Source organism: Patagioenas fasciata, chromosome 4 (assembly GCF_037038585.1).
Source record: "Patagioenas fasciata isolate bPatFas1 chromosome 4, bPatFas1.hap1, whole genome shotgun sequence".
NCBI classification, from domain to species: domain Eukaryota; kingdom Metazoa; phylum Chordata; class Aves; order Columbiformes; family Columbidae; genus Patagioenas; species Patagioenas fasciata.
This window is the reverse complement of record NC_092523.1, coordinates 17,502,522-17,528,875: the sequence shown is the minus strand read 5'-3', so window position 1 is coordinate 17,528,875 and position 26,354 is coordinate 17,502,522. Positions and strand designations below refer to the sequence as shown.

The 26,354-nt window shown below is 38.7% G+C and overlaps 1 protein-coding gene across 4 annotated transcripts in view; it reads left to right on the top strand.

Moving 5' to 3' along the window:
* FAM184B (family with sequence similarity 184 member B) overlaps nucleotides 1-26,354 on the top strand; it is a 58,045-nt gene that overhangs the window by 12,433 nt on the left and 19,258 nt on the right. For 2 of the 4 annotated variants that reach the window (XM_065837973.2, XM_071807337.1), the window contains exons 1-3: nucleotides 306-498; nucleotides 14,164-14,928; nucleotides 25,712-25,822. In XM_065837973.2, coding sequence (XP_065694045.1) covers nucleotides 364-498; nucleotides 14,164-14,928; nucleotides 25,712-25,822 — 1,011 coding nt within the window. In that variant the 5' untranslated portion in view covers nucleotides 306-363. Of the gene's footprint in view, nucleotides 1-305; nucleotides 499-14,163; nucleotides 14,929-25,711; nucleotides 25,823-26,354 lie in introns of those variants that run through there. The other 2 variants (XM_071807339.1, XM_071807338.1) reach the window with 1 other exon arrangement.

Below are 26,354 nucleotides of genomic sequence, written 5' to 3'. Positions count from 1 at the left end.
GGCAACGTCTGTGCTGCTGCCTGTACGGCTGGCTCAGCATCTCCTGTGGGAAATTTGTAGCATCCAGCTGCCGGCATCGTCTGGCGGAAGCTCAACCATTTGAAGAGAAGGGGAGGGAAAAAAATCCCTGTCAGGATGTTTGCACATGCTGTTCTCTGCCTCTTCGCCTGGGTGTTCTGCTGAAGGACTGGGCCATCTGCACAGAACGGAGAGCAGTGACGACCGGAGCTTGCCCTGTTTGGGGCTGAAGTTCCCCCAGCACTGTGGAGGTTTTGGGGGGGTGCAGCGCGCCGGGGGCACCGGCAAAGGATCGCACTACCCGGAGTATACATGGGCAGACGTGATTAAAATATTTCAAGCCTAATGGCCTCTGGCATAAACAAGATTCATCAGCCCGGGACTTGCAATGGATCTGGAGCCGCTCGCAGCAGCTCGGCAGAGGAATGCAATCAGGAAATGCACATGAAAATGTGCAAGAAGATTGCCCAGCTCACTAAGGTAAGTCTCACTGTTGCAGCCTTCCCAGGGAGGTGAGCCTGCCCTGCCCTGGCCGGGGACGGGGGCCTGGCTCGGACCTGACTCCTCTGACAGCCCCTGTCTGAGAGGAGAGAAGGGAAAACTGTCCTGCTCTTAAAAGGCGGTTGCTGAAAACATCGATGTGCACAAACTTCCTTTCAAACAGTTCCCCCGCGGGTGCTACAGACCAACCTTAGCGGGTTGCCTTTGTGGCTGACGATCGACATCTCGCACTTAACCGCTCTAATTAGCGTGTAACAATAGCGAGAAGAGCTCAGGCTCTGCGAAGACATAGGACTTGTCTGTGCGCTGCTCGGAGGGATTGACGGTATCAGCTTTTTTTTTTTTTTTTCCCTAAATTACGAAGGTGTTAATTCATTTGCGTTTTGATAGGTTCTCGAGTAATATTGTTGCAAAGCTGCAGCGTAGTTGTGGTACTGAAGTACAATCTTACTTGTTGTCTTGTACTTAATTGTTCCCGTTATGCTTAAGTAGAAATACTTTAAATGACCTTCATAAAAGACAGGAGTTGGAAAAGAGGCAGGACTAAATTACGTAGTATATTGTAGTAAAACTTTTAGTCACTACGCAGCTATACCACTAAATATTTGGAACATTTTCCACTCTATGGTAAGAGAAAATCTATAGGAGGTAGCAGTTATCTTTTAAGCTATTTTTATGCCGCAGCTTTCTGAGAAAAATGCTGCTTCCTATCCATGTTTACTAATCCAGCTTTCACATGTTTTGTAACCTCACTGCACTTAGTAAAGCCATTTTAGCAATGAAAAAACATGGACTAAAACTACAGGTCTAACAATAGGAAATCATTAGGATTTTCAAGTTAGAATGGCTTACTAGTTGCAGTGCCATTATTCTTATCTAATGATTACTGTATGTGATAATGTGTATCGTGTATAAATACATACACAAGTGCTACCTATATTTGCACATGTACTTGCTATATTACACTTATTATACTATACCAATACGTACTTTACTAGTGCACTGATTGTATGTTTGTATAATAGTATTTTGTACACAATCTGTTCTTTTTTGCCTATGAATGCACACATTACTCGTCAAGGTCTATTTTCATTCTGTAGTATTTGAAAGAAAACTATCCAAATAAATGCCTTTTCTAAAAAAAAAAAAAATAATAATTATTTTGAACACATAAATGTGTGATTAATGAAGTCTAAAAATTCTTAAAGAGAAGCAGTCTGTTGATTGATAACATTCCTGATTCCTCAACCACAATGAAAGGTACTTGAAAGATGACTGTAAATTAGATTAAGATGTCCCAAGTTGCTCTCTTGTTTTCTGCTATCTTTGACCAATTTTGCACACTAAGTAAAATTTGTCCGTAAGTATCACTCAAAAAAATTTCACAGATTGCCTTTTCTAACAGAAAAACAATAGCTGGGTCTCTATTTATTGATACCTTACGCTTCATGGTAACAAGAGTTGAGGAATGACCAGCTCTCTCCTTCTAGGTGGTCTATTTCTCAACAGCAGACTTAGGTCATACTGATGAGATCTGTACAAAGAAACACGGGTTCAAAATTTTCAACTCTCAAGCTAAACTAATTTTCTGTAGAGATTTCTGTGCCTTCCTTTTCATAGAAAGTGATTCTTTTTAAAGTCTCTCTAATTTCAACTAAATTTTGAGGACAAAGCATCTAATTCCTTTCTGAAAACATACCACTTTATGAAGTTTGTCTTTGGGTTGGGGAAGAAAGTTGTGAGAGCTGTTTTAGCAGCAAACAGGGAAAAAATCATCTCAGTGCAAAGGATCATAGCAAAATTTTATTCCAGTATTTTTTTTTGGATGCTTTTGCAAAGTTTCTCCCTGTTAAAATGTGGATGGGGTGATTACTTTTAATAGAATTTCCCCTCTGGACACTTTTCAGTCATCTGAAATAAAGATTATTTATACTTGAAGCTCAAAAAAAATCTATTTTAGAATGTGGCCTTTAAGAACTCAGTTTTTCTGCAATAGCACTGTGCTAGAGAAAACTCATGGTAGAAGTGGAATTTTAATGATACACTTTTCCTTCTAAATGCTGGGTAGACTAATACTGTACCAATGGCAAACATCTGAGAAGCAAAATCTGACACCAGATTAGCTGAAAAATGTCTATATGGAAAATTTGTTATAATCATTTTTGGTCCAGTAACTTTAAGAGCTCCCTTTGAAATCACTGCTTTCTTGGCTGTATTACAGTTGGAATAATTACAATTAAATCCCTCCTAACTTTAAATTGCCTGTAGTGCTTACCCTTCCCAATTCTAACCTAGTGTGCAATACTGCTGTCTGTTATTAACACAGCTGCAATTTAGTGATGTTAGATTTTTATTGCTGGGAAGATAATGATCTAATTTCTCAGCCGCTCTGCATTGTGCCAGGAGAAATCAATGCAAAATGTTTAAATTACATGTACGATACAGATGTTGACTTACATCCTGCTCCTCTGTTACATAGTCAGTAGTGGCCTCCTCCTACTCTCAAAGGCAAAGGAGGCAAGTGCCAAGGCACCAACAGCAGAACCAAACTGGGTGAGGTGGTGAAATTTCCATTGTTGCATGATGTGCTGATTACATTGTAAGGCATGGGTTGGTACAGGGAATCCCCAGGGGTGAACAGGACACAGAGGTCCTGAAAGCTGCTCCCATTCTACTGCCATGCTATTCCTGCTTTTGGAGAGGTACAATATAGTAAGTTTTCAAACTTTCAGTCCTGCATTTTTCTGTTCTGCACCTTTTTGCCTGTAGCGGCAAAAATACAAACCTTTAGAAACATTTTGTTTGCTTTGGGCAGCAAGCTACTTGCTTTTTGTAGCCTGTTTATCAGCAGTTTTAGATGCCTGGCCCTTCTCACACAGATTGACTTTTTCCACTGTTGACATGTAGAACATTCAATGTTTCTCCACATCAAGCTATCACAGTGAGCAAAGGTAGGCACCTTTCTACAATTAGCATATTTCAAACTCAGTCAGGGTACCTGTTCTGCTCTGCCCCTTCTCTTTCCACAAAACCAAGGTGGTGTTTGCATTTCAAGGCAGAAGTAGCCACAGATCCTTGTCTACCACTAGACCTCTGTCTGCCCACATTTGAGGTACACTAATGAACATGGCAGGTTTTATTATTATTTGTACAGTTTTTCTTTTAAAGACACAACTCACAGTATTAAATGAATATGTGGGACAACATTATTTTTTTAAAACATATATATATTAAAAAAGGATATATTGGAAAGTATAAACCTATACTTTTTGTTCCCATGGATGCAGGTAAAAAATTTAAAAGCTCTGGTAAGATTAGTGTATATAGATAAGAGCTGTCTAGGCCTTCTGAATTTTGACCTTAAAATCAGATAACATTGCGGCTATTTCCAGATGAACTATGCTTTGATTTATGAACTCTGAGAAATCAAAACAGAAACATTCTGTTTGCAAATGGGAATGTCCATCTGTAGTTGTCATTCACATATACAAATCACATACACATGTATACACATCTAGTTGGTAGGCACCTTTCTACAACATTAGTGCATTCAAATTAATAGGGACTTGAAATTAGTGCATTCTTATGATTGTAACAAAATGCGTGACTTTGTACCAGTAATTAAGTTTAGACTTCTCCAGCAGACATTGGACCCTTGGCATGCTCTTTTGTGCTTGTCAGTTATTTGCATTTCTGATATGTTTAGCAACAACATGGAGTTTAAAATGCATGCTGACTTTTATATGGCACTTTGGGTTCCCTGCTGCCTCAAGCTACAGATTTCTAACATCCGTTGGTTGTTACAGGATTTTCGGTGCTTATGGATTCTCAGGACAGCCGTTTTTAGTTGAGATAGGATGAGAAATGCAAATGAACTCTTGGAGTGCTGAGGAGAATGGATCAGCTTTCACTGAAAACGCAGCTTAGGCAGGGCTGGCAAGAAATAGATACACTGCAGATACCCATGTTATTCAGGCTTCTTTTCAAACCTCTGCCAGTGGGCCTCAAACCAAACCTGCTGTTCTGGGCTGCAGTTCTGGAACTAAGCTTAATTTGAATAACTAAGATGGTGACATTAACTGGTGATCAGAGAGCTACTTAAGCCACAAAATGGTTATGTTTCCTTCATAGAGATATTCCTGGATACCAATGTAGGAATGTTTTTAAAGAGAGTAGATAGTTACCCTCAAACTCATTTTCCCTAGGAGTTCATCTGACTCTATATTGGGAGTCTGGGAGCCTTGTTTTAAGAAGCACATTTTAAATTGCACTATTTCTGGACAGGTAGATTGTTTGTCAAAAAATGAAACAGCTTCATGAAAATTTTGTGTGTGTATATATGTTGGATACTGTGTCTCTTAACAGAGGAAGTGAGTGCTGATGCTGGGAAAAGTTAATTGTTGGTAAGACAAAATTAAGAACCTCTTCTTTCCTTCAGGGGAAAGAAATGTGAAAGGTGAGCGGATGTGTTCCTCTTCTAGAAGCAACAGCATAGGCAGATGTTTCTTAATGAAACTATGTGGAGCAGCTGAAAATGTTACACACTCTGGCTGCTTTTCACCACTGGTCACCAGGAGGCTTATTGCCCCTCAGTTCAGTTAGCAGTGTGGAAAAGATGAACATTATTTAATAAGCTTCAGTGCAAAATCAGCCATATAAGCACTCCCCGCTTGTGTTAGTTATTTAAAGAAGGATGTCTGACTTTTGCACAGAAGTGTATGAGATACAGTCTCATATTTATTTCTATAAGCTTCACTCTTTGGGTGGAAATTTACAGAAGAATTAGCAGGTGGTCTGGTATGTGTGTGAGGGCGTTGACTGTTTATAACACTCCGGTGTTTTGTAACATGGCCATATATTAGATAGTTTAAGCTTTCCTGTTTTATTTGCTATTTTAAAAATGGCTGATAGGTTTAGGAACAAATTTCATCAAATTTTAATGCCTTACTCTGGAAGCACCTGTCAGCTGAGCAACTGTAACAGAGAACTCCTGTTGTCTACTCATGTTTGTAGTTGAAATATGTTGTGTTTTTCACATAGTTTAAGCTAAGTTTACTGACCTTACTTACTGTCGTGTCTTAACAGTGCTCTGTAACTAATGCTTAAAGTGGCTTAGCTGATCTGCAGTTAGTTGTTATGCTACCAGAGCTTTCCCGTGTGCTTGAGGCTTTTTGATCTCAGCTCTCTAGAGAGGTATTCAGTATTCTACAGAAATGAAGCAAAATGGAACAGCATAAAAACTAGGATCATGCTTTTGGAGCAACAATATTTTTCCTTTGGGCAGGGAATATAAAATCTGGACTCCATGTAGGCAAAGAGAATCTTTTTGGAAAGCTGCTGAAATTATGTACTAACAAGACTAACAAAGTCAGCTATCAGTATTCCCATGTACTTTACTTGATCATGTACTTGTTTTCATTGTTTTTATGTAAAATTTTCTATCAGGATTTCAAAGCTAGCATTGTTTTTGCCTACCAGCTGACAAAAATGTGCAGACTAAGATTTCTTAATTTGTCCTCACTACGTTTTCCTTTCAGAACATGTGCAATGTCATATAATTGTGTTGATCAACTAGTCAAAAGCAGTATTAAAGCCACTATTTCTATTAGGAAGGAACCCAGAATCTTATTATTGGATGGCTAAAAAATTGTCATTTAAATTAATTCAAGGTGTAAGAATGACATCTACATATTGGAAATACGTTCTTACCATACAATTTTGTCACTGACCATACCAAGTTTGCAGAAAATCTGACAGCCTTAGTAACCAATAACTCAAAGGTACTTTATAATGGAAAATTCAAGTCACTTCTTCAAGGAACCCCAGTTAATGTTTATATACCAAATGTTGTGCATTTTATTAATATGTGCATTATAGGCAATAGGTCATTAAAAATTTAGTAATCCATTAATTGCACAGAAGAAAATTGCAGGATTATAGTTTTTTCATGTTCTATCTTTTCTTCCTGGATAATGTGTAAAAATACTCTTTTCAGTGACATTATAACTGTGCCTCTCTCCTAACATTTTATTTAACCAGTATGTAGATGCCAATATTTTACAATTGAGAAAATTATGCCCAAGTTAGAAGTTTATGCCAATTCAGCTTAAGATATTCTCACTTAAATGTCAAAAAACTGTGCATTTAGGCTTTTGAGCAATTCAGCATTGTGTATGGTATATGAAATACTTTTTTCCCCTGAGGTCATGTCTTGATTGGGTAAAAGAGTGTTAATTTTTTATGAAAACAGCTGTTACACTGAGGCAGAACTACCTCTATTGCTGTGTCCACAGTCAGATCTTAAGCACAATAGTTGTCTCACTGTAACAATTTATTTTTCATACCTGTACACAAACAGACTGTCTCTGTGGTGTTGAAGATCTCTTGATCCGTGCCTTCAGTGGGAACAGATAAGCATGTGAATTGTCCTTGCTTGTGATTAAAGCCATCAGGATGTGAATGTAGTTGGTCCGGTAGCTAGACTGAGTTAATTTATCCTGCCTCCCAGTGGGGCACAGTAGCTCAGGCTTGACTGTGCTGGTTGAAGACTTGTCATTTTACTTAATGTATATTCACTTGTCTTCTAAAGGGCTTGGAGGCAGCAGGACACATATAACCCCTATTATTGAGGATGCACTACCTTTATTTCTTAAAGAAACTGCAAACTGACTGTTTTCAAGTAGGGATTTTTTTCTTTAAAGTTAATGACCTCAGTGAAAATCATCTGAAGTAAGATTGTACCTTTTTAATGTAGTTGTCATTCAGAACTTTGTGTAACTTGGCTTTTAGGCACTTAAACATAGTTTTAACTTAAAAACAGGTTAGTACCAGAGAAGTCTTCTGTTTTAATTGACTTTGGAAGCTACAGCGTTTGACTGTGAGTATGCACTGACATTTAGAGGATTACATAAGAGCTGCCTTTAGATGTAAATATTGGATTACAGTTGAATATTTTGCTTTTTTCATTTAGGAGAGAACTACTAGAATTTGGTAACAGGACTGTTAGAACTATAGCTGGTACTTTAAAATGTTTTTACAATGTTTAAATGTTAGCATGCAACCACAGTGCATTGCCAGTCTCCCCTTGGCAATGCACTGTACAGCCCCTGTCCCCTGATTTTCGAGATGAGGAATGTGTATTGAGCAGCACAGCTCCCTGCCCACTTGTGCATCCAGGTGGGTGAACACAGTCAGGGTCTGGCCAGGCAGTGTAGTCAAGTCAAAGTAGCAACAAGTGTCTCTTGGTCATCCAGTGCAGTCATTGTTCACAGGATAAACATGATGCTGTTAGAGACTTCTGGGGTTTTAAGATTTAAATTTTAATGCTTAAAAATTAAAGCATAATTAAAAATTAGCATTTATATTTGGACTAGGCTTTTATCATAGACTGGTTTGTGTTGGAAGGGACCTTTAAAGATCATTTAGTCCAACTCCCATGCAATGAGCAGGGATGTCTTCAACTAGATCAGGTTGCTCAGGGACCTGCTCTGTTTATTAGACCAATTTAAATGTCCCAGGCTGGTTTTACTTTTTCTGGTAATAAATGGTAGCTAAATTTTCATGGTTTTATGATGATCAATGCAATCTTGGGAGTGTCCAGCATATGCTTAGTAAGAATGTCTTCCTGAAATGGGAATGTGAGTAGTGGCTGTATTCAGTCTAGCTCCATTTTACTGTTATGAGTGTTTGGGGGAAAAAATTACATGAGTAATAGTGTAGTCTTATGATGTGTGTTATTATGTAGTCCTTTAACTACATAACAATCTGTTGATTCTGGCTACTGTGATAGTAATTTGAAAAGGAGGACAGAAACTGAAAGAAAAATATCTTTTAAAAAACACTGAATGCTGAGGTCCATCTGAAGCAATAGCTTGTCTCTGATGGTACTCAGAATGTTACAGGAATCTGGCATGCCTCTGGTGCACTTGTGTATTCTCCCTGCCTCCAGTGATTCGTGCAACTTTTCGAGAGGCTGCCAAATTATCTTAGTGCTTAATAGCCTGACTGTATTTTTCGTCTGTAAATTTCTCCAATCACTTATTGATTCCATGTGACCTTTTAGCGTTACAGACTCATGTGACAGAACGTCTGTACTAATTGACTATAATGTGATATACTGTCTTCTGTTTATTTTAACTTGCCACCTCCTAGCTATTTTTTGGTTTATATATTGAAAAAAGCAGTGAGTGATCCTTTGGTGTTTACCTTCTCCATTATACTTTTGACTGTAGGGATTGCATGGATGAGGTTCAGTCTGAGATTAGGATACTTGGTGTACTTCATGGGTATTGTGTGTCCAAACTGCCAGTGTAGATCCTAGAGAGTAATCTAGTGGACCAACCATTAGGAATTGAACTCAGTTTCATGGACTATCTAAAACTAATGTAATTTGAGATTTGAGCATCATCCACCTAGATCTGCAAAAGCATAGTTATCCTGCAAAACCTGTGGCATATTTGCCAACTCCTGTGTGGATGTTTTAGGTGCCTATGGCATCTTAAATGACACCAGAACTCTGAGATTAGGCAAGTGAGTCAGCACCTTGGTGTCTACCTCAGTGAGCTGAATCCTTTCCGTTCTCTGTCAGTTTTACTGACTGGATCTCTGTTGATGGACTCTAATGGGAGTTTACACAAATGGCACATCAGTGAACACCTAAATCCCAGTATTTTAATCTCTAACAAAGCTGTCTCATGTTATCTTCCTAGTTGTGTCTCTTTCAGAGTTGGAGAGTCATCGTTTATTGTGTTATTTCTTGCATGGAAGCTTTTATCATGATTGGTTATTCTTATTGCTTTTTAGTATACCTTTTTTTAGTTCAGTTAGACTCTGCTTGAGCCAGAGGGGAACCATAACTTCATGGTGTCTCCGAGATGTGGGTGAATCATAGACTTATGTTTGTGATAGAGAAAGGTGTTTTCATTTGTTCTGCATTTGTTGCTTAGAAGTCCTGTTATCTAGCTGACTGCTGTCTTCATTGTGTACTTTATAGCTCCAAGATTTATTTCCTTAGTAATTTCAGATTCTGTCAGTATGTATGGAAAATGTAGATCTACTCCTTTAAAGGACATTAAATCACATTTATCTACACTGAACTTTGTGTCTTTTTACCACTGTTTTTGTGAGGTTCTTTAGCAACTCCTATAGTCAAATATCACTTTGTATTGATTTTAAAATTCTCAAAATTTTAATGGATGTATTCAGTAGGATAGCTGTACAGTGCTCTGGAGACTATCCGTGACATCTTCTAAAAACGGACTTGTCTCTGAGAGTAACTGCATATTATTAGGATAAGAAAACTGCAAGGCAACTGAAATCTCATAAAATACTGTGCTTTTCTTTTCAAAAAGTGTATAAGGAATAAACTGGGAAATAAAAAGACATAACCTTTATGTAAACATAGCAGTGGCAGAGGATCTGTGAAACTTTCACACATATTCCCACTATTGAATTTGCTTACAGCAGCAAAGAACGGTGCCTGCAGTAGCAGAAACTGGTATTATTAATTCATGGATACCTGAGGGTTTTGATGGTTTCTTTTCATAATTAGCAAAGTATGTAGAACATATAAATATTTTTTAAATTTTAAAAATTCCTTTATCACAATTTCCCCTACAAATCACAGGAAAGTAAGAATTCAGTTGAACCTGTAGAATGCTTTAGCCTGGATTAGGAAGAAACAGGCCTCATTTTATCTGTGCTTATCACAGATCTACATCAAAGGCAAAACCTGCAATAAACATTATGTTTTAAATAAATTATAATATTTGTCACCATAGAAAGGTGTATTTGTTTGAGTAAATCTGTTTCACCCTGGGCTCTAATTAAATGCATGATTCTACAGCTTATATTTACAAGATTTACAAATTCTACTGTATTTAAAGTAAGGAAATACTTTGAAAAACAGGAACCAAGTGAGACTTTACTTGATGAATTTGTTTGTTTACTGCATTTATTGTAATATTGGACAATGTTGCTTTATCATAATGCAAGAATTTAACCAATAGGTGAACAGAAAGGACTCTGAAATCAAACAGTTTTGCCTTTCTGCTTATCTAAATATATGTGTATGCGTATCGATTTATTTAATCAATGAATAAGCATAATCTTTTAAGGTATTTTAATCTAGTTCTGTGTTTTTTAATAGAAAAATTGCCTAATTTAATTTTTACTGAAAAATAAGGTGATCCTCTCTGACAGCATTTGAATACAGCTTAACCTGATGAATACACTCAGGATGAATTTGATTCACTTCAGGGAGAACAAAGAATTAGAAAAATATTTCATGTAAATGTCATGCCAACTGATTTTATTCATTCTAGTTTTTAATTCCATGCAAAATCTACAGAAAATAATAGTGGTTTTAATATTTAAGTTTTGCAAAATTATTTCAAAGTTATGGAGAAAATATAAGATACAGCTTGAATCAGGAACTATAAACAAAAGGTTTATAACAACATACTGTAAGGAGGTAGATGCTACAAAGATCTGGGTTAGAGCTTGCAGTATTTGACATATAATGAATGATTTGGAAGTAAAATTAAACAACATATTAAAATTAACGGATTACATTAATTCAAATGGAATAATAAACATCTAAACTAGATGGAAAGAAAAAAGGAATACAGATGGAAGACAAAATAAACTGTATTCAGTTTAGAAAAAAGCTTTTTGATTTTTTTGTAACTTTAGATTCTGAAACACTTTGAGATGTTTGTAGCACCAGTTTTTCAAGGCTTCTCTCATGTAAACGGTTAAATGGGTAATGTTATCAACAGTTGCAGCAACTATTTGAATGCATAAAATTATTCTTGTGGTTTCAGGAAGCCACAGAGGACACAAGGAGAGATATGAGACTTAGTTCATGAGGTAATCATATGGTACAGCAGTATCGTTCAGTTGAAATCAGCACAGGTATAAAAGTGGATCAGCACTGTAGCTAATCATAGCCCAGGCCTGTACCTTAATTAAAAGACATACTTCCTTATTCAGTGTTAGAAAGAATGAAAGGTACATATGAAATTATTAATTTAAAAGTTGTGGTAGTTGGTTTTGTTTTCTAATCTGTATAGCCATAGTAACAGAGGGAGCTAGAAATACAGAACCTTTTTTTTCAATAACTGAACTTACTTTTAATAATTCCTCTGTCCTTGCTTTAGAGGAAACCCTGGCATGTTGAGATACCTCACACTGCTCTGATCTGCGTGGGAAGTAGGCAAGACAGAATTCATAGAAACCAATTCACCTACTAGTGTGACGATAAGATACTGCCGCTACTGGTGGGAGGGAAGCGTTGCAGTCACCTGGCCTAGATGAGCCTCCAGCAAGATAATTAGCAATCAAAATTTGTCTCCTTCCCTGCTGTGGTTAGGGTGCTGTCCAGCCCTCCACTGCAGGGCTTGTTCTCATTGTGTATTTATTTATCTATTAGCACTTTCTCCATCATTAAGAATTTGTGCTCACTAGCTCAGGCCTGAAGGAAGAACACTTATGATCTTTTACCTTTGATTTTTCTTATCATACTCACTACTCACCTTCCATTCCAAACTGTCTCACTTCTCATTCAGCTAGTAAAGCAACCTACTAGAACTGGGTTTTTTTCATTATGATAGTCAAGTTCCGCCAAGGGTAGTGTTTAACAGTGCTGTAGGAAGATATAACAGTCTTTTTTAGTTTGAACACTTCAGCTTTGTCTTCACTGATTAAGTGCAGCTGAGTGGTTTTTGTTATTTTGCATCACCATAAAGAAACAGAGGAGGGAAATGCCATTTAGATTTACAACATTTCACAGTATCACAGTATGTTTGGGATTGGAACGGACCTCAAAAGATCATCTAGTCCAATCCCCCTGCTGGAGCAGGAACGCCTAGGTGAGGTCGCACAGGAATGTGTCCAGGCGGGCTTTGAATGTCTCCAGGGAAGGAGACTCCACAACCTCCCTGGGTAGCCTGTTCCAGTGCTCTGTTACCCTCACTGAGAAGAAGTTCTTTCTCAAATTTAAGTGGAACCTCTTGTGTTCCAGCTTGATCCCATTGCCCCTTGGAGAATAAAGTATGACTAATAAGATGTATTCATATTCAATGCACTGTTAATGTTCATGTGTGTACTAGTGTTTTTACCAACCTGTCATAATGCTCAGTACCATGTTTCCCAATATATTCTTGGAGAACTCTAAGGAGGCAGTAGCTAGTGTAGAGCTCTTTTCATTTGAAGGCAATGCTGCCTGTATTGTCAAACTGATCAATTTTAGAGCTGCTTTAGAAAAGCTGTTTATTGACACAATTATTAAGAGGTTTATACCACATTAGCCAGCAGTATATACACTTGCAAAGAATAGATGCTGAAATAAATTTTCAGTATTTTTCCTTCCAGCACATGAAGTCCCAGATTCATCTCACATAAGTCCAGTCTCTTAAATGAGATATCTCAATAGGAATATAGTAGCTATATTTGGTAGGGAGTGAAAGGCATGTGTGAGGGGCTTAAATTTCATAAAGTACAGAGCAGCAGCCCTCTAAAATTAAATCTCTTAAGAAGGTTAAGATACTGAGGAATCAGTTTCAGCACCCGGGCTTGAAGATTAAATTTAAGGACATGCATTTTCAAGTCAAAATTCTTCATTGTGTTTCTAGTCACTCTTGAACAGAAGTGTCAGAATAATAGAGCAGGGAGGCCAGTTTCTCTACTTCTTGTATATAACTACCCTAAAATGGTGGTGATGATCTAATGCTTAGTGGAAATTGGGATTCCAAATTCCACCATCAGCCTGAACACAACATAGTATGACACAGGCAGTGCTGATTTACTAGGTAAATTAATCATTAAGAGTGGAAGTCTTTGAGTCACAAAGGCTGGATGTTCATCTCTGTTTTCTGGTGGAACAAAACGCAGAAATGTGATCATCAGCATCTGACCTAGTTAATCGAAGTGTTGCCCAAACTAATTACTGGTCATTCTAAACCCATGGGCAAAATTAATCTTCTCTTTGAAATTTTTATGTCCCTCTCCTGAACAGTTAAGAAATGTTCATAGGATGATTTTAGTGGGGAGAAGGAATCTGCTTGGTAACCTGCAACTGTTTCTGTTTCAAAGGAAAATGGTTAAAAATAACAGAGAAGCATTAACAGCATGTAGTCTAAGGGCCCAAAATATACGTATTTAAATGCAGACAATTACTTTGTGCCTGCTTGGCTTCTGGAATATGATGCTGTTACTCTCTTTTGTCACATATTTATCCAGAAATTTGTCCCATTTAACCCCATTGCCTGAATACTTCTCAGAATTAGGCCAAAAAGGTTCTTGCAGTCAAGTAATTTGCGAGGCACGTGGCTTCCAGGAGTGCATCTTCAGTGATGATTTAGTTTGAGTCAGGAGTGAAAAACTGAATCCTCCTTACAAACTTTACATCACAGAGTAATGAACTGGACATCAGGACTTCAGTTTTCACTCTACAGATCTGCCACTAGTGGTCCCCAGCACCTGCTAATGCTAAAGGCAACGTGGCAGGTAGTCCTCCTCCTCTGAAGGCTGGGTCTACAAACACGGACTCAGTTACCATTTAACCCCCTGATAAATATGGTAACTGAATTTGTGACTACCGTTTATGAGATACTTTAATTTCCTATTATTTTTCTTGTTCTATAGGTGATATATGCCCTGAACATTAAGAATGATGAACATGAGGCTGTTATGCAGGCTCTGAGAGAGGCTCATGAAGAAGAAATTCAGCACATTCTTGCTGAGACAAGGGAAACTATTATCCAGTGTAAAAGCAAAGCAGAAGAAGAACGATTGCTGAGAAAACGTATTCAGGCCCTTGAAATTGCAGTAGAACAACACAAGAGACTAAAGGAAGAAGCTTTGGCAGAGTTAACATTGTGCAAGAAGCAGGTAGAAGAGAGGGAGTTGAGAACAGAAGGAAAACAAGTACAGATGGGCCTTTCTACAGACACGGTAGATACCAATGCAGATTTTGAAAACAAACTTCTACATTTAAATCAGGAGTCTGATGGACTGCTAAATGAATGCAAAGCATCTAGGAGAGAAAATCTAGATAAAAGAGTAGTTTTAGATGAAAAATACAGCCTGGAAGGACAAGCTTTAATAAATGAGATGGAAAATCTGAAGAGGGAGAACCAGAGAGTAACTGAAGAATGTACTCAAAAAACAAGCAAACTACAAGCCTCTTATGAGAGAGAAAAAGAGGATTTGAAAAATGCTCTGCAGCAAACTGTGGTAGAAACAAAGGATAATTCTCAGGAAAGAGAAATGGAGCAATGGAAGAGCTCAGAGGCTGAGGAAGTTGTTTTGCTGCATCAGGTAAAGAAGCTGGAGGCAGACCTAGAGGAGAAAAGCCAGAAGATAAATGAGAGGAAGAAGCATTCCCAGAAGCTAAAGGAGAGAATACAGGTAGAGTATGAGACTGTGATCCCTGTCTTTACCTATAAAAGTGCAAATTATCAATGCTTCAAAATTCGGACATGGAAGGATCTTGTAAATATCTTATTGAGTCAAATCATTTGTAAGCACTAAAGTAGTTTTAGAGGCTTAGAAGAGAAATAGGGGGGATATAGTGCTGAGAGTTTTATACAAAGAGTTAAGATGATTAGTAACCCATTAGGAGTCTTTGAACACTAGGCTTTGTATTCCCTGAAGGAGGAGTGTGGTGAAATTTGTCTGTTGACTGAATAGAGCTTTACCTTTCCTGCCCAGAAACATGAAGACAACAGCAAGCAGGCACTACTGCTAGCAATGAGTGTTTATGGAGTACATGCTCTTTTTCCCTTGCAGTTGCCAACAGCTCAGTGCATGGATATGAACACAGTTAGATGAGAGATCTGAACTGGCAGATTAGGAATCAAGTGCTTTGTATTGTATGACTCTTGCAACAGGGGCTTGTACCAAGTGACATTTAATGAAGTGTGCTTTACACCTGTGAAGTTTTATGTGCCAAGCCTTGAGACTTTCACTGTTAGTTCTCACCTCACACTGTGCTTGTCTTACCCTAGCTGATGTGTATCTCATACATTTCCAACACAGCTCTGCAGCCCCTTTCTGCTTAATTGGATCACGTGTCAGATGCAGTTTCAGAGGTTGGCACATCATGGGCAATATGCCAACCAGCTGCATTTGGTACATAAGGTCAGGATGTGGGAGAAACACTGATGAACTGTGCTGAAGCTGAAGCACCCAGCCATGCTCTGTGCTCAACAGTTCTACTCACTTCCATGGTCCTTCCTGACACATAAACTCATGTATCAGACCTGTTCCCAACCGTATGACAGCAATCTTGCATGTTAGATAAGAAAACACCTTGAATATCTAGACTTGGCATATTTCAGAATAACAATATTTGCTTCCTGATCAGAAATAATATTTTGCCCCTAGGGTGAAATCAGTGTGCTCAGCTCGCTCCCTGAAATGCCTATACACCAATGTGCACAGTATGGGGAATAAGCAGGAGGAGTTAGAAACCTGTGTTCAGTCAGAAGATTATGATCTGGTGGCAATTACAGAGACATGGTGGGACAGCTTACATGACTGGAATTTGGTCATGGATGGCTATGTCCTTCTCAGGAAAGACAGGACAGCCAGGCGAGGTGGTGGAGTTGCCCTTTACATGAGAGAACAACTACCATGTACTGAGTTGCATCCAGGCACGGATGAGGAGCAAGTTAAAAGTCTGTGGGTGAGAATTAAGAGGCAGGCTGGCAGGAGTGATACTGTTGTGGGTGTCTATTACAGGCCACCAGATCAGGGTGAGGAAGCTGATGAGGCCTTCTACAGGCAGCTGAGAGCGGCCTCACAGTCACAGGCCCTGGTTGTTGTGGGGGATTTTAACTTCCCTGATGTTTGCTGGAAGGACTACTCAGCCAGCCAGCCACAGTCCAGGAGGTTCCTCCAGTGCATTGATGATAACTTTCTGTTGCAAATGGTGGAGGAGCCAACTAGGAGAGGTGCACTGCTGGACCTCATCCTCACCAACAAGGAGGGTTGAGGGTTGCCTTGGTTGCAGCAACCATGAAATGGTGGAGTTCAGGATCTTGTGTGGCAGGAACAGAATAGCAAGCAGAATTGCAACCCTGGACTTCAGCAGGGCAAACTTTGGCCTTTTCAAACAATTGCTAGGGTAAATCCTGTGGGCAAGGCTGCTTGAAGGTAAAGGGCCCCAAGATAGTTGGTTAGTATTCAGGGATTGCTTCTACCAAGCCCAAGATCAGAGCATCCCGACATGTAGGAACCTGCGTGGTTCCTACACGAAGGAGACCTGCATGGTTAAACAGGGAACTGCTGGGTAAGCTCAAGTGGAAGAGGAGAGTTTACAGATCATGGAGGGAGGGGCTTGCCACTTGGGATGTTGTCAGAGGATGCAGGGAGGCAACTAGGAAAGCTAAGGCCTCCTTAGAATTAAACCTGGTGAGAGGGGTCAAGGACAACAGAAAGAGCTTTTTCAAATACATGGCGGATAAAAATAACACCAGAGGCAATGTAGGCCCACTGATGAATGGGGTGGGTGCCCTGGTGACAGAAGATACAGAGAAGGCAGAGTTACTGAATGCCTTCTTTGTCTCTGTCTACTCTGCCGGAGGCTGTCCTGAGGAGCCCAGTACCGCTGAGGCTCCAGAGGCAGTCAGGGCAATGGAGGAGTCTGCCTTGGTTGATGAGGACTGGGTTAGGGAGCAGTTAACCAATCTGGACATCCATAAATCCATGGGTCCAGATGGGATGCACCTGTGGGTGCTGAGGGAGCTGGCTGAGGTCATTGCTGGACCACTCTCCATCATCTTTGCCAAGTGTTGGGAAACGGGAGAGGTGTCTGAGGACTGGAGGAAAGCAAAAGTCACTCCAGTCTTCAAAAAGGGCAAGAAGGAGGACTGGAGTAACTATAAACAGGTCAACCTCACCTCCATCCCTGGGAAAGTGATGGAAAGACTTATTCTTGGTGCCATCTCAAGGCATGTCAAGGATAAGAGGGTCATTAGGGGCAGTCAGCATGGCTTCACCAAGGGGAAGTTGTGCTTGACCAACTTCATTGACTTTTATGAGGACATAACAAGGTGGATAGATGATGGCAGACCAGTGGATGTGATCTACCTTGACTTCAGTAAAGCATTTGACACAGTCTCCCACAGCATCCTTGCTGCTAAACTGCGGAAGTGTGGTCTGGACAATCAGGTAGTGAGGTGGACTGTGAACTGGCTGAAGGAAAGAAGCCAGAGGGTCATGGTCAATGGGGCAGAGCCTAGTTGGAGGCCTGTATCTAGTGGAGTGCCTCAAGGGTCAGTACTGGGGCCAGTATTATTCAATATATTAATCAATGGCTTGGAGGAGGGAATAGAGTGCACTGTCAGCAAGTTTGCTGATGACACCAAACTGGGAGGAGTGGCTGACACACCAGAAGGCTGTGCTGCCATTCAGGAAGACCTGGACAGGCTGGAGAGTTGAGCAGGGGAAAATTTAATAACACATAACAAGGGCAAGAGGAGAGTCTTGCATCTGGGCAGGAACAACCCCAAGTTCCAGTATAAGTTGGGGAATGATCTATTAGAGAGCAGTATATGGGAAAGGGACCTGGGGGTCCTGGTGGACAGCAGGATGACCATGAGCCAGCACTGTGCCCTTGTGGCCAAGAAGGCCAATGGCATCCTGGGGTGTACTAGAAGCGGGGTGGTTAGTAGGTCAAGAGAGGTTCTCCTCCCCCTCTACTCTGGCCTGGTGAGACCACACCTGGAATATTGTGTCCAGTTCTGGGCCCCTCAGTTCAAGAAGGACAGGGAATTGCTAGAGAGAGTCCAGTGCAGTGCAACAAAGATGATTAAGGGAGTGGAGCATCTCCCTTATGAGGAAAGGCTGAGCGAGCTGGGTCTCTTTAGTTTGGAGGAGACTGAGGGGTGACCTCATTAACGTTTATAAATATATAAAGGGTGAGTGTCACGTGGATGGAGCCAGGCTCTTCTCGGTGACAACCAATGGTAAGACAAGGGATAATGGGTTCAAACCAGAACACAAGAGGTTCCACTTAAATTTGAGAAGAAACTTCTTTTCAGTAAGGGTAACAGAACACTGGAACAGGCTGCCCAGGGAGGTTGTGGAGTCTCCTTCTCTGGAGACATTCTGGACACATTCCTGTGTAGCCTCATCTCGGTGTTGCTGCTCCAGCAGGGGGATTGGTCTAGATGATCTTTTGAGGTCCCTTCCAGTCCCTAATATTCTGTCATACTGTGATTCTCTCCTTTAGAGTGAGAGAACCCCAGAATCCTCTAGAGAGGAGGGTCACCCCAGTTAGCTGTGTTCCTCCAAGACACCTCTGACCTGTTTCACTATCTGCCTTCACATCTTGCCTGTCAGTATCATTTTGCTAATGGTGAAGAGTTCTGGGCCTCTTCTTTGAGTCTGTTCTGTGAGGGAGTTCAGCCTTCAATACAGTCACTGTGTTTTTGTTTCACAAGATCACAGGGTGAATTGAATACACCTTCTGCAATGTTAAGGAGGTTTCTTTTCTCTAGGTCTCCTGTAGCAGAGACTCAGGCACGGATTCCAGAAATTCTTCTTAAATAATTTATTCACAAGGGACATTGTAGAGCAGCTCAGGCTGGGTGCCTCCTGAAGAGGGACCCTCAATGAAAAAACTTTGACAATTAAACCCCCCACGATCCAAGCCCCAGCTCCCTATATGTCACTCCAAGCCATTGCAAAATTAGAGACTTGAGATCTCGCTGTTCTTCATTCGATCTCCATCCTCATCAGGCAGCCATCAAAGTCCTGACCTTCAGGTGCCATTTTGCACATGCACATGGAGAAAAATAAGTTCTTGGCAAACAAAAAAATTCTTCTATTTTGTATGCTTTTCGATGTCTTTCTGTTCCTTTACTTATCTCCAGGGATGTAGCTCCCCTTAATCTTCTAGTTTGAAGACTCTGAGGCCAATTTTTTCTTAAAACGGGAGAAAGTTCAAAAGTTCACAGCTTGCAGAAGTTACGCTCAACAAACTTACTTATGCTAAGCAAATTCTATATAAGTAGTTTGCAAACAAGTTCTATAAGAAGCAGCATACTCAGTAATTCAATAAGCTAAGGCAGTCTATTCCCTAACATCAACATTATTCAGACTCCATTCTCTCAGTATGGAGATCTGTAGCAGAACAACCTCTATCTTCTGCAGAAAAGTGGGGAGGATATAATAAATGTCAGAGATGCATATATGCCATTTTAAAAAATTGAGTTAGGGAAATCTGGAATATCTGTTTCAAAAAGGAAAAGTGTCCCGGTTCTGTAGAATTTTGAAGCAATAAAAGGGAGGAGTAAAATGGGGTACTTGAAGTAATATTCAGGAGAAATGAAGAATGGAGACATGAAAATTTATGTTCATGGCTTATTGTTCTGGTTTATCATAGAAGAAATGAAGTCTTTTAGAAATAAATAATGTAAAACATGATAGGAACTGGAAATAAGAAGGTGGTATCATTAGCAATTTAATTTCTAAATTCAGTATCAGCTGGATAAAACTGAAATATTTTCTGAGGGACATATGCTGAACTTGTACATTTCAGATCATCTACCATCTATGAAATGAGGCTGATTTACATACCACCAGAGCATATTGCCTTGAATCTTTAAAGAGATAGCTTTAGGTTAGGATAAATCTGAAAGAAGAAAGACAGGCACAATGTTATTTTCTGTTTCTTTCAATCTTAAATAAAAAAGTAGAAGTTTCTCCTTTCTAAATTGGATATTTCTGATGCCACCATGAAATACTACATTTTTTTTTAGAATTCTGTGAACAATGGCAGACTGGGAAACAGAAACATTTATTTAATTAGTAATACCTCTGATCATTAGTAAATACTAGCAAAAAAAGCTATCATAAGGCTTAAAAGATAAAAGGACTGATGTTTTAAGCAAGGTGAATTTTCTGGTTTCTCCTTAGTGTAAGCCAAGAGGTTTGAGACCTTTAGATGAAATGCATCACATTAGTGCACATTTATTTATTATTCCTGTGGAAGTGAGAATACAAAGAATGACAAGTCATTAAGTCTGATCTGTTCAGTGTAGTTTTGCAAGAATTTTGGCTTATGCCAGAGGTAAAAGGAACAAACTTACCTTTAAGTTTTCAGCTACAGAGAGTGTTAAATACAAGTTAGTTTTAACCCACGAGGTTTTACTCAGGATTCATATAAGAACAAATGGCAATTTTGTCTGAGTGAATGTTGCAGTATTACGTTATACATCAGGAAACTGAGACTAGAACCTCCAGAAGTAGAACATTAAATATGGTTCAAATTTTTGCCTTTAGTTATGGACAGACAATTCCCAGCAAAGTCTGTAGGAGCTGATTTACCTAGTCTTAGGCATCTATATTATGTATTACATTACAAAAAATTGTAGTTCAGCAACTGCAAAAAGAAAACCAAACTGATATTCATTACCTTTTAGCACAAGTTGTCATGAAAATAATGAAAGTATATCGTTTTCCAAGTTTAGGTTCTTAGACACCTTTTAGATGGTAACTCTTGATGAGTGTTCGCTTTACAATGATGCATACATCTGAGGGAATGGCTCCACATTACAAATATTCAGGCAGCAGAGACAGTTTAGGGGTATTAAACAGCAAAAAATGCATTTAAACCAGCTCTGTAGGTGAGAGATTTATATCATGGAACCATGCTTAGAAAGAAAATGACCATTTATTTCAGATGACAAAAAAAGAACATCTGTAATAAATGTAGAAGTAGTGTCATGCATACTTTAGGATTTAGAAGTATAGCTTAAGGGAACACAACAGGATATTCTTGGATCAAAAGGCATAGATCTTCCTACACATTTTTACTAAGTGTAGCTAAAGAGAGAAATACACTTCAAGAGATGGAAATCTGGCAAAAAGCAGGTAAGATCTTATTAATATAATTCTGAAGTATTTCCCTTGTTACTAGTCACTCACATTGGAAATTCCACAAGTTATTTATGCTATTTGAAATGTAAATTTTTGATACCACAGAAGATATGGACACCATATTGCAAAGCTAATAGTAAAGCAGATGACTGAAACATCAAATAACAAGGCTGCATCAAATGACTTCTACCAAGGAGAGCCAGAAAAAAGTGGCTCTGAAGATGTGCAAGAGCTTAACCAGGTGGTTTGCTCTCAAGTATTCAAAGGCACGTCACAACAAAAGTACTGAAATAAATGTCATTTTTCTTTTAAGATTAATGGCTTTTGGGTTATTCTACAGCAGTCAATCTTGTAGGATTCCCAGATCTCTGACCTTATCCAGTGGAACACTGACTCATGTTCACAACCTGAACTACAGGAGTTGCTGCAGCGACAGCAAAGAAACTACTGACATCCTTGAGCTAGAGCAGGGCAGAGTGTTCAACTTCCTCTGTAACCAAAACCTTGAAGAGAACAAGGTCCAAGACAGACTTCCTCTGTTGAAGCCAAGTTGGAATACTGATTTTCTTTTTTAAATGTAGAAAAGAGTTCTTCTGAAAACTATGCAGAAATAATATCAGGAATAAACTCAGTACAAAGAGGATGTATGTATCCTGAGAGTTCCCTCTGTGCAATGTCTCCCCTTAAACAATTGTCCATCCCTCAATCTTTTCAATATTTTTTAGTTCTCCTAGAGTATTGTTACGCTAGCATTCTGGAAAATTAGACCTGGCATCAGAGACGTAACAAAACCCAAAAAGTCCTTTGTATGTTTTCACAGAACTGAGGTTTGTCCTTGAGGATGCCTGTGTGGTTGAAGTCAGTCACACACTCAAACCAGAACAGCAAAAGAACCTCCCTCCCTAGACTGCAGAAGAGGCATACAGCCCTGAACCGCTGCAGTTCTACCTTGTTAACTGAAATAAAGCCAGTATTTTTCGGTGGAGTATATCCACTTAACTACCATATTCTGTACAAAATAGACTACTGTGACCCCAGAATATACCTTGGTTTTGTCATATAGCTGCTGCTTGTAGACTATGGAAACTGTAGCTATTTAAAAAGAGGGTATGAATAAAAGACACAGAGAATTTGCTTTGTGAAGGCAAGCATCAGTCCCATAAGGAAAAGATTTGTCTGAAGGAATAGCTGTTAAAAGGGCTGTGAGATCTTGTAATGAAGCATACAAAAGAAATCAAGCCAATCTAAAACTTCATGGAAGCTGAAAGAAAAAAATGCAGAAGTTGGGAACGTTCTTCTATTTATAGATGCTCTAATTCATTTGGTTTTAATCTTATTGGTCACAGTGACATCATTTGAATTATCCTCACTGGAGGCACTTTGAATTAACATAAAATGCAAGGATTTTCTTCTTTCTACAGTCTTACTGGGGAAAAAAAAAAAGGTAAAATTGATGTATTTCTGTGAAAACCTCCACAGGCAGGAAGGTGAATTTATCCTTGATGTGATAAACTGCCTTCTTAGCAACACTTACCTTTGCATGCTTTGCATGTGACAGTTGGAGTGATTAATATGAGGTCCGTCCTGAAGAAAAAGATAGGTGTACTCCAATTTCTGACTTAAATTTCCATGTATTCTACATCCTATTGTGAAATACTCAAATACATGGATTTAATCAAAATTTTGCATTGTTTAGCCAGAGGATCTAATTCTGTAAAGTGCTGATAAATGGATCCAGCATGCAGGTGTTACCAATGAAATAACTAGTTACGAACAAATACATACATATATATGTGTGTCCTTCAACTTTAGTCAAAAAGAAAGCTTATCTTCTCATGGATCCAGACAGGTTGCCTGAGCAATACCTTCTCTCAATGTGTTTTAAGTGGCTGCGCTGTAATTTTTGTTCTCAATGTGTGTTAGCAGCTAGCTATTTGGCTTAAGAGATTCTTTACAGAATTTTGCCTTCACGAGAACTGCTGTCTGGGGTTGAATCCTTTGGCTTCAGGAAATTTTCAATCCGTAATGTTTCTGTGCAGTAGGAACCCAAATGTGAGCTGAAGCCTATTCAAAGGCTTCAAAGGAAAACCTTGAAACACATGTTTAGTTTTAAGCACAGGCTTTAACACTTAGTGAACCTTACAACTCAGTTTATGTCCAAGTGGTTTGACAAATTTGGGCACAAACTAAGATGGAATTTAGTTTCTGTCTCCTAATGTACTTTTGTGCTTGTCAAACAGCTTCTAGACAAGAAAAAAAATTAGAGCAGTTTGTAGGATTGAACAATCGGACTGTGGTCAAGTGTTTAGACCGGTCAGCCCAACTCTTTAGAGCATTTTTGGTGCTAAGAATGTACTTCTACCTATTTTTCCCAGTTATAATGCTGCTATACCTTTCCAAGTTCAGTATATCCTTGAGAATAATCAAATTGCGTGCTGATAAGTTGTGAAGTCATAAAAAGCATGCAGGTCCCATCGCTAAATGTTGAGCTTCATAGTACCTTCTACTGTTAAGTGTTCGTCAGAAGAATTAATGTCTGCCTATGAAACTGCTGGAGTTCATACATTTATGCAACTTCATTTCTCAGAAAGGAACCTGTGTGAGTGAATTATTTTATCTGATTGTGAAAGTGTTCACTTTTGATCAGTATGTGAAGATGCAGTATTTCGAGGTATATAGTTACACTGTCAAGTATAAGCCTTATGAGAAGGAATTTGCCCTTTATATAATGTATTATTTTATCTGAATAAGCATGTACAGCTATACTTAAAATTATGCCAGGCTGAAGCTCTTTGTGTGAGTCAGATCAAATTTAAATATCAAACACTTTAGTAAAAAAAGCATAATAGTAGGCATTTATTGATTATAGGAAAGAAATATTATTGTTTATAACTATTTCTTGTTAGAGATTCACATTAATTAAATCAGAAAAATCTTGAGTTAGGAGAACTTAAAATTACAGAGTTTTTCATTACTAATGCTATTTATATCCTCTGATGCAATTAAGACCTGAAACAGCTGTTTGAGAAGTATTATGTCTGGTTTTCAGATAGAAAAATTAAGATGTAGAGAAGGGAGTCAATTGGCAGAGTTGAAGGGGGAATGTTGCAAATACCTGATCTTCAGGTTTTAATCAAAAAGACCATTATATCTTCTCCTTTTCTTACAGGCAAAACTAAAGCTAATTTCTCCCTTGCAATATTCATGTCTCTGTGTTTGATTTCATCCTTTAATTGCTACCTAACAGTCATCCTGTTCTTAAACTGTGAAATGCTAATATATTCTGCTTTATTTAATTATGAGTTGCAAGGAATCTGTCACTATTGCCTGTCCTTCTGTTTCCTAATATTATTCTATCCTCCTAACGGTTATCACTTTCTTAGTTTTTAGGTATTGTTTCTGTTATCTTGAATTCTTAAGTCATTGTGCTATACAAATACAGGTGGGGGGCTGTGAAAAGGGGCTGTACAGGATGAGGAAGGTGTTACATTGCTATTTTTATTCTGTTTGCTCCATTTGTGGTGTCTGAAAATGTGGCAGAATATTTTTTGAGTCAGCAAATTGGCATAGATAGGAAGAGCAAGCACACTAAGAAGCCTGTAGTGTGTGTGTGTGTATATATATATATATATATCTATATCTCACTTCATGACCTTTCTAGAAGTTGCACATTCAGTCTTTCTACAATAAACAATTGCTCATGTTTGCTACAAACAATTGCTACAAGCTCTTGGTCACTGTCTTGAAAGGGATATTATCATTGATTTCTCAACAGCTATTTCCAGCAATAAGATGACTGTATGGCCTTCAGTTTTATGTTCTTTTTACTTCCTCACTGGGATTTTCTTTATGGATGCTATAATTTAGCATTTCTTTTGATTCCCTTTGCCACTAATTGTCCATTAGTTAATCAGCTGGTTATTTCTATGGTCAATGTATATTTATGGTTTTTTTCAGATCTTGTGAGTGACTCTTGGATACTAAATTATTTTTTAACACTAACAACACTCAAGGCAAAACAGTCTGACTCTTCATACTGTGCAGTTTTCCACCTCCGGGAAGGTTTCAGTGGAACGTTAGGATTACGTGAGCCGTATTGTCTAACACTGGTATTAGAAAGAACCAAACCGTTAATCTTTCCTTGAATGAATAATACATGAGTGACATTAAAAGACAGTAGCATGTATTACTGTGTAAACTGCTCTATTATCTAGGTTAATGTAGAAGAAATGTTCTTTCTTTTTCATGCTGCATGTTTTGTTTCAATTATTGCATGCTATTTTTTTTTTTTTTTTTACTTTAGGAGCTCCAAGCACAGCTAGAGGAGTTTAAAATAAAATCTGAGTGTGAACTAAAGCAACTGGAGAAAGAGAAAGAAGTCCTAACTGAAAAACTTCAAAACTCTTCACTTGAGGTAAACTGGGCATAAATGTAACCCAGTAATATAAAGGCTCTTCTTTTTTCCTCTCTGAGGTTCTTGATTAGATTTTAATTGTATTTGCTGTTACTATCATTCAAGAACACATGCAAGGACTCTAGGTAGAAATAACAGAAATTACTGTACCTGAACATCTATGAAGATTCTGACAAACCTGTTTATTTTGATAAATGTCATATATCACTCTTTGGAGATATACTAAGGCTTTTTGGTGACAAGTTTGGCCATATCAGGGCTGGATGGTGGCTCTGACTGTACACAGGGCTGGTGAGACTGGGATCTTCCTTACAGCTCTTCTTGACGTTCTCATTTTTTTGTGGCTGTAGACATGTAAAAGGGCCTGTTTACGTGCTCCCTTGAGCAAGAGAATTGAATGGAAAAAGGGTCGATTAGATAATCATTTCTGTTCTGCCTGCTTGATGGTAAGGGTGATAACTGAAACAGATTGGAATTTGCGATAATTTATTATATATTAGCGGTTAGGTATGCCTCCCTCTATGTTCAGAAG